An 8566-nucleotide genomic window follows, 5' to 3' on the forward strand; every position below is an offset into this window, starting at 1 on the left:
TTTCCTTTAATAGATGATGGTCCTTTCCATCAGCGGCCCCCCGAGGATGGAGCAGGACAGAGACCACATGGCTGCTCGGATATTAGACCTCACCCTGGAGATAATCTACTGGATCACTGGAGAGGTGAGAGCTTCACATCACATAACTCTGATCTCTAGGAATAAAGCAGGGAAATGACGGGGAAGGTGGAGGATTCTCAGCCTCTGTGTAGTGACCGGCGTCTCCCCATACACAGGATCACACAGTAGTGAAGACGTCGTCTGGGGAGTGTGTGACCCCCCGTGTGTCAGGAGGGCGGAGCAGGACCCCGAGTGCCATCACCGAGCCTCCACCTCATTCACTGATACATGAGCAGAAGATCCTAGAACTGACCCACAGGATCACTGAGCTGCTGAGCGGAGAGGTGAGCGCTGCCGGGAATGCTGGGACATTATACAATACCGCTGCCGGGGGAGGGGTCTGCTAATGACGGCTCATTGTGTGTGTCAGGTCCCTATAAGGTGTCAGGACGTCACCGTCTATTTCTCCATGGAGGAGTGGGAGTATCTAGAAGGACACAAGGATCTGTACAAGGAGGTCATGATGGAGGATCCCCCGTCCATCACATCCCCGGGTAAGAGGAGAGCGTCCTGGGCTGTAGAGGAGAGGACAGGGCTGAGAGTCGTCTAGATTCCCCATCATCTGCTCATCACATACAGACAATGTATTCATCACTGCCGTTATTTCCTACAGATGGATCCAGTCAGAGAAATCCACCGGAGAGAAGTCCCCGTCCTCTATATTCCCAGGATCGGCCAGAAAAGGAGGAAAATGTCCCCCGGGATCATCAGGTGGATGAGGTGAGATCTCTACAGATCCTCTATAGATTGATGTAATCTCCGGTAGCAGTGGAGACACCAGAGAATCCTAACAATATATACACAGATCAGCCATAAGAATAAAACCTCCTGTCAAATATTGTGTAATTTCCATTGTTCCCCTAGAACAGACTCCACAAGACGTCTGAATGTTTCTTGTTATTTGGCTCCGAGACATCAGCAACAAATTCTGTAAAGTCTGTGTGTTGTGCGGCCGCCTCTCTATGCACCGCACCTACTAGAATAACCCTTAGATACTTTAATGCTCGTGCCCATTGTAGGTTGGTTTTTTTGCTTTATACAGGAGTGATGGGCGATCTGCATTATAAGGGCTTTCTGTATAGACAACAGTAACTTTTTCAGCAGTTTGTATTACAGTGGATTTCCTTTAGGTTAGAACCGGACAGGACCGTGCACATTAATAAGACTTACAGTTAGGTCCAGAAATCTTTGGACAGTGACACAATTTTGGCGAGTTGGGCTCTGCATGCCACCACATTGGATTTGAAATGAAACCTCTACAACAGAATTCAAGTGCAGATTGTAACATTTAATTTGAAGGTTTGAACAAAAATATCTGATAGAAATTGTAGGAATTGTCACATTTCTTTACAAACACTCCACATTTTAGGAGGTCAAAAGTAATTGGACAAATAAACCAAACCCAAACAAAATACTTTTATTTTCAATATTTTGTTGCGAATCCTTTGGAGGCAATCACTGCCTTAAGTCTGGAACCCATGAACATCACCAAACGCTGGGTTTCCTCCTTCTTAATGCTTTGCCAGGCCTTTACAGCCGCAGCCTTCAGGTCTTGCTTGTTTGTGGGTCTTTCCGTCTTAAGTCTGGATTTGAGCAAGTGAAATGCATGCTCAATTGGGTTAAGATCTGGTGATTGACTTGGCCATTGCAGAATGTTCCACTTTTTTGCACTCATGAACTCCTGGGTAGCTTTGGCTGTATGCTTGGGGTCATTGTCCATCTGTACTATGAAGCGCCGTCCGATCAACTTTGCGGCATTTGGCTGAATCTGGGCTGAAAGTATATCCCGGTACACTTCAGAATTCATCCGGCTACTCTTGTCTGTTGTTATGTCATCAATAAACACAAGTGTCCCAGTGCCATTGAAAGCCATGCATGCCCATGCCATCACGTTGCCTCCACCATGTTTTACAGAGGATGTGGTGTGCCTTGGATCATGTGCCGTTCCCTTTCTTCTCCAAACTTTTTTCTTCCCATCATTCTGGTACAGGTTGATCTTTGTCTCATCTGTCCATAGAATACTTTTCCAGAACTGAGCTGGCTTCATGAGGTGTTTTTCAGCCAATTTAACTCTGGCCTGTCTATTTTTGGAATTGATGAATGGTTTGCATCTAGATGTGAACCCTTTGTATTTACTTTCATGGAGTCTTCTCTTTACTGTTGACTTAGAGACAGATACACCTACTTCACTGAGAGTGGTCTGGACTTCAGTTGATGTTGTGAACGGGTTCTTCTTCACCAAAGAAAGTATGCGGCGATCATCCACCACTGTTGTCATCCGTGGACGCCCAGGCCTTTTTGAGTTCCCAAGCTCACCAGTCAATTCCTTTTTTCTCAGAATGTACCCGACTGTTGATTTTGCTACTCCAAGCATGTCTGCTATCTCTCTGATGGATTTTTTCTTTTTTTCAGCCTCAGGATGTTCTGCTTTACCTCAATTGAGAGTTCCTTAGACCGCATGTTGTCTGGTCACAGCAACAGCTTCCAAATGCAAAACCACACACCTGTAATCAACCCCAGACCTTTTAACTACTTCATTGATTACAGGTTAACGAGGGAGACGCCTTCAGAGTTAATTGCAGCCCTTAGAGTCCCTTGTCCAATTACTTTTGGTCCCTTGAAAAAGAGGAGGCTATGCATTACAGAGCTATGATTCCTAAACCCTTTCTCCGATTTGGATGTGAAAACTCTCATATTGCAGCTGGGAGTGTGCACTTTCAGCCCATATTATATATATAATTGTATTTCTGAACATGTTTTTGTAAACAGCTAAAATAACAAAACTTGTGTCACTGTCCAAATATTTCTGGCCCTGACTGTAGGAGCTCATTATCTTGTCACTGTTTCACCATTTATGGTCCTTGGACCATTTATGATATGTAATGATCACTAAACACTGGGAACACCCAACATTTATATTTGGTATCATTTTGAGGTTTATACGAGACCTGCTCTATACTGGGAACACAACACAAGATCTACCGAAAACTCCCCCCAAGACCTGCTGCTTTACAGATGCTGTGCCCCAGTCGCCTGGACATTGCAATATGTCCTGTATTGAAACCACTCAGTGTCATATGTACGGAGCAGCCTCAGGAACTGAGCCTGCTCCATAGAGGGTAGATGATGGCTGTGACATACAGCCAACACCTGCATCTAACAGCTGCTGTCATTCACTGATTATCCCAGGACTCACCGTCCCCACCCTTCCTCCCGGTGTCTTAGGCCTCATTCACACATTAGTAGTTTTGATCCGTATTTCAACAGTATTTCTAGGCCAAAACCAAGAGTGTCTCCAAAACACAGAACAGGCGTCAATATTTCAATTATAATTTTTCTCTGTCAGTTACACTCCTGATTTTGGCATATGAGGCCTTAATTTCAGGATGAAGTCTCTGAGGAAGACTTCAACATAGTAAAAGTGGATTTAACTCCTTCATGACCTAGGACGTATATATGTGTCCTAGGTCACCTCCCCTGGTTACCATGGGCTCTCCGCCTGAGCCCGCTGTCATCCCCGCATCTGATCAGCAGACATGTACTTCTAAAAGGTGGAGGTGGATCGCGCAATCAAACTCACAGCGTGATCTAATGCACTATGGCTGGGATTGCGCCGTTCCCTACCCCATTGGCGGCTGATGCGATCAGGGGGCGCCAATGGCTTGGCAACGTGGGGTCAGATGATGAACCCTTTTGCTGCCATGACATGCTTCCTATGAATGCCAGCAGAGTGCAGCACTCACAGGAGAGCAGCATTTCTCCAGATCAGACCTATAAAGCCCCCTAGGGTGACTAGGCAAATCAATAAAAAAAGTTTTAAAAAATTTAAAAAAAAAACTAAGTTGAAATCACACCCTTTTGCCCCATTGAGAATAAAACAATAATAATAATAGTAATAATAAAATAATAATAATAATAAACTACACATATTTGGTACTCCTGAGTTCAGAAATGCCTGATCTATCAAAATATAAAATCAATTAACAGGCAAAACATCGAATCTACGCACAAATAGTATAATTAAAAATGTCAGCTCAAGATGCAAAAAATAAGTCATCACTGAGCTCCAGATCTCAAAAAATGAGAACACTTTGGGTCTCAGAAAATGTTGACAAAAGCGCAATTTTTTATATTATTTTTTTTTTTTAACAAAATTCAGAATTTTTTTTCCACCACTAATATAAAAGTAAACCAATACATGTTTGATATCTACGAACTCATACCGACCCGGGGAATCATACTAACATGTCAGTTTTACCATATAGTGAAAGTGGTATATAAAAAACCCAAAAAACAATTGTGCAATTGCATTTCTTTTTGCAATTTCACCGCACTTGGAATTTTTTTTTCTGTTTTTCAGTACACTATATGATAAAATGAATGGTTTCATTCAGAAATACAACTTGTCCTGCAAAAGAACAGGCCCACATGTGGTTACATTGACGGAAAAATAAAAACGTTAAGGCTCTTTGAAGTAGGGGAGGAAAAAATGAAAAACAGAAAATCGCTGGGGGATGAAGGCGTGAAAAAATTAAAAGAAAATACAAAAACATTAAAAGTTTAAATCACTTTTTTTCTTAGAAAAAAAATCTAAACATAATAATAATAGTAATAAAAAACGTTTGACTACTGAATATATAAATGTTTATGAAAATACAAATGAGGGAAAAATAAAATATATTTCAGTATAGTTGTTTTCACTCACCGCATCTCCTTATGAAAATGTAAAACAAAAAAATATCAATCTATATCTACCTCCCAACTAGTACTAATAAGTAGAGATGAGCGAACCCAATATTCGGTTTTTGGACCGCAAACCAACTTTAAAAAATAAACAGCAGAGTTCGGATTCGGAATTTGGATGCTTTACGAATTCTGACCACACACGCGAGCATCGCTGTGCTCGGGTACGCTCGGTGCTCAGCCCAGTGCAAGCCACTTGCAATGTATGAATGGCTCACACTGGGGGAAACAACAGCGTGATCAGATGTAGTGTGCACAAAAATAAAAATGGAAAAACCCTGCTCATCCGCCTTCGGAAATGATCGGTTTATGGCTGTCAGGATGTGGGTGGAGCTACAGAATGCCCAATTGCTGACTTCCATTAGCGTTCAGGCCAAGTCTGAACCCGTGGAGATCTGATTCAATTGCACCCGCCAAACCAAACTTCCACGAGTTTGCCATCTGTACTAATAAGAATGTTACCTCAACAAGCAAAAAAAAACCAACAAGCCCCCATACTGCTCAGTAGATGGAAGAATAAAAAAAGTTATGGTCTCAGAAAATGGCAACACAATATTTTTTGCAAAGTTCAAATATTTTTTATAACTTCTAAACTATTAAAAAAATAAAAAAGCAATGCAAGATTATTATTATTTTTATTATTATTTATTATTATAGCGCCATCAATTCCATGGCGCTTTACATGTGAAAGGGGTATACATAATAGGGACAAGTACAATAATCATAAACAGTACAAGACACAGACTGGTGCAGGAGGATAGAGGTCCCTGCCCGCGAGGGCTCACAGTCTACAGAGGATAGGTGAGGATACAGTAGGTTAGGGTAGAGCTGATTGTGCGGCGCTGTATCAGACTGAGGGTTACGGCAGGTTGTAGGCTTGTCGGAAGAGGTGGGTCTTCAGGTTCCTTTTGAAGCTTGTCAAGGTAGGTGAGAGTCTGATGTGTTGTGGCAGAGGATTCCAGAGTATGGGGGAGGCACGGGAGAAATCTTGGATGCAATGGTGGGAAGAGGAGATGAGAGGGGAGTAGAGAAGGAAATCTTGTGAGGATCGAAGATTATGTGCAGGTAAGTACCGGGAGACTAGGTCAGAGATGTAGGGAGGAGACAGGTTGTGGATGGCTTTGTATGTCATGGTTAGTGTTTTGAACTGGAGTCGTTGGGCAATGGGAAGCCAGTGAATGGATTGGCAGAGAGGAGAGGTCGGGGAGTAGCGGGGGGACAGGTGGATTAGTCGGGCAGCATAGTTTAGAATAGATTTTAGGGGTGCGAGACTGTTAGAAGGGAGGCCACAGAGCAGGAGGTTGCAATAATCCAGGCGGGAGATAATAAGGGCATGTACTAGGGTTTTTGCAGCTTCTTGGGAAAGGAATGTACGAATCCGGGATTGAGATTTTCATAATTCTACTGACATGAAGCATCATGTTACCAGCACATTTTCCCTGCTGAATAATCGCCTTTAAAGGAACCCCCCCTAAAAAAAAATGGCAGAATTATGGGGTTTTTTTCTACCCACTTGAAAAAAATTTTTTTCTCACTTTGCAGTTTATTATATGGTGAACTGTATTATGCCATTCATGTCTGTTAGATGTTTTTGACTTTTCTCTGGATATGAGATAAACTAGGGATTCATTTTATTTTTTGTATTATTTTTCAGGTCGTTACTGTTGGATCCTTACAGAAGGTTTCTGGTGAAATGACGAGAGAACTTGAAAACCCAACATCATTGTTAGTGAACGGTAAGCGACGCTCATAAATCTTGTTTCGCTCATGGGAAATTCACAAAAATGTCTTCTTGGGATCAATATTATTTCTCTTTTCCAAGAATATTAGTGATGAAGGACCCTATAGAATGGGTGTGGTGCTGTACATAAATCGGGCATGGTCCACTGCCATTTCTACCACAGATTACATTGTCTGACCACATCACGTTATTTTCCATGATGTCCATTTCTGTCTAATTTTACTTCTTATTATTGTCTCAGACTTTGTAAAACTTCATTAGTTTCTTTCGAGAAATGTAAAAATGTTGTTTATATTTTCCAGGGGACCAATCGCCGATCCAGTTCCAAACTGAAAATAGAGGGAAAAATTTTAAAAATAAATATAATCTTACTTTGACCGAGCAAATTGTGACAGATGAACAGAAATTTTCATGTTCAGAATGTGGGAAATGTTTCACAAGTGAAATTCAACTTAACAGACATAAAGAAACTCACACAGAGAAGAAGATGTACTCTTGTCCTGAATGTGGGAATCATTTCAGTACAAAAACCTTTCTTCAAACCCATCTAAGAATACACACAAAGAAGCAGTTTCCATGTCCGAAATGTAGGAAATGTTTCAAGAGTGAAACTCATCTTAAAAGACATCAAACAGAAAGTCACACAGAGAAGAAGCCGTACTCTTGTACTGAATGTGGGAAATGTTTTAAACGAAAACCATATCTTTCGAGTCATCTAATAACCCACACAAGGGAGAAGCCGTTTCCATGTCCGGAATGTGGGAAATGTTTCAAGAATGAAATTCAACTTAAGAGACATAAAGAAATTCACACAGAGGAGAAGCCGTACTCTTGTCCTGAATGTGGGAAATGTTTTAAACGAAAACCACATCTTTCGATTCATCTAAAAATCCACACAGGGGAGAAGGCATATTTATGTCCAGAATGTGGTAAAAGTTTTAGTCATAAATCACATATTTTGGTACATCTAAGATGTCACACAGGGGAGAAACCATTTTTGTGCACAGACTGCGGGAAATGTTTTGCCCACAAATCGAATCTCGATAGACATAAGAAAAGTCACAAACAGGAGAAACGATTTTAATGTTGCAAAAGTTGTTTGAAATGTTTCCAAGATAAGACTTACCGGCTGCATATGCCTTCTCACGTTTGGCATAAACCTTCCACGTGACATGTTTTAACAGAAAGGAACAGTCAGGATTCCGCAGATTAAAGTCCAACTTTTTAGAGTAAGATATTAAAGCCATATTAGGAGACTCTTTTCCACCTTTTGTGCTTGAACGCCATGGACACCTACAGGTTTTAAAAAGTTAAACGACTCATATTAAATGTAGATTACTTCCATTCCACCTAAAAGGGTAAATTACCTATAGACTAGTTAAATGAATAATTAAGCCTAAAATCTAGCTTAAATATATAATAAATACAGATTTTTAAAAAATAGACTCTTCATTAATACATAAAATAAATCCAAGTTGTCGCGCTGACAGACATTCCTGTGGTATTCTGCTGTAGAAGGTCGCAGTATTTAGCTACACAAACTGCTCACTGACATTTTTGTTTTCTCTGCTTGGGATTAATCTTTTTCCCTCTAGTACCCTGCGGATTTCTTCATCTCTCAGTTGTGAATGATCAGCACTTCCCTTTGTGTCCTTAAATATTTTCATTCCCCCTTGGTCTTTGCTGGTGATAGAGTTAAAAACTTATACAGGCCTTGGATGCAAGCAATTGGCTTGTATGCATCTGAAGAAACGTTGTTTGTTGCTGCACCTCTCTATAAATCATCCTGGAGATAAGTTGTTTTTATGCTTTCCCCTGTGTGTGCTCCCTGTGTCTTCTTTAGAACTTAGTGGAGTTGTCTAAGTGCTCATCCCATCCGTTCCCTTAAATCACATATTTTGGTACATCTAAGAAGTCACACAGGGGAGAAATCATTTTTGTGCACAGACTGTGGGAAATGTT

At 41.1% G+C, this 8566-nt stretch overlaps 1 protein-coding gene across 1 annotated transcript; it reads left to right on the forward strand.

The window, feature by feature from the left end:
* The first annotated feature begins 466 nt into the window (after window positions 1–466).
* Window positions 467–8163, forward strand: LOC142297145 (uncharacterized). Its single transcript, XM_075341420.1, has 4 exons — window positions 467–614; window positions 734–840; window positions 6518–6599; window positions 6907–8163. The coding sequence occupies exons 1-4, from the start codon at window positions 467–469 to the stop codon at window positions 7686–7688; spliced, it is 1119 nt and encodes a 372-aa protein (XP_075197535.1). The 3' UTR covers window positions 7689–8163.
* Window positions 8164–8566: the final 403 nt, after the last annotated feature.

Source organism: Anomaloglossus baeobatrachus, chromosome 3 (genome assembly GCF_048569485.1).
Source record: "Anomaloglossus baeobatrachus isolate aAnoBae1 chromosome 3, aAnoBae1.hap1, whole genome shotgun sequence".
Lineage (NCBI taxonomy): Eukaryota > Metazoa > Chordata > Amphibia > Anura > Aromobatidae > Anomaloglossus > Anomaloglossus baeobatrachus.

Coding starts and splice junctions, on each gene's coding strand:
- LOC142297145 (XM_075341420.1), top strand. CDS start 467: ATGACGGCTCATTGTGTGTGTCAGGTCCCTATAAGGTGTCAGGACGTC. Junction 841..6,517: donor GGGATCATCAGGTGGATGAG/GTGAGATCTCTA, acceptor ATTATTTTTCAG/GTCGTTACTGTTGGATCCTT. Junction 6,600..6,906: donor AACATCATTGTTAGTGAACG/GTAAGCGACGCT, acceptor TATATTTTCCAG/GGGACCAATCGCCGATCCAG.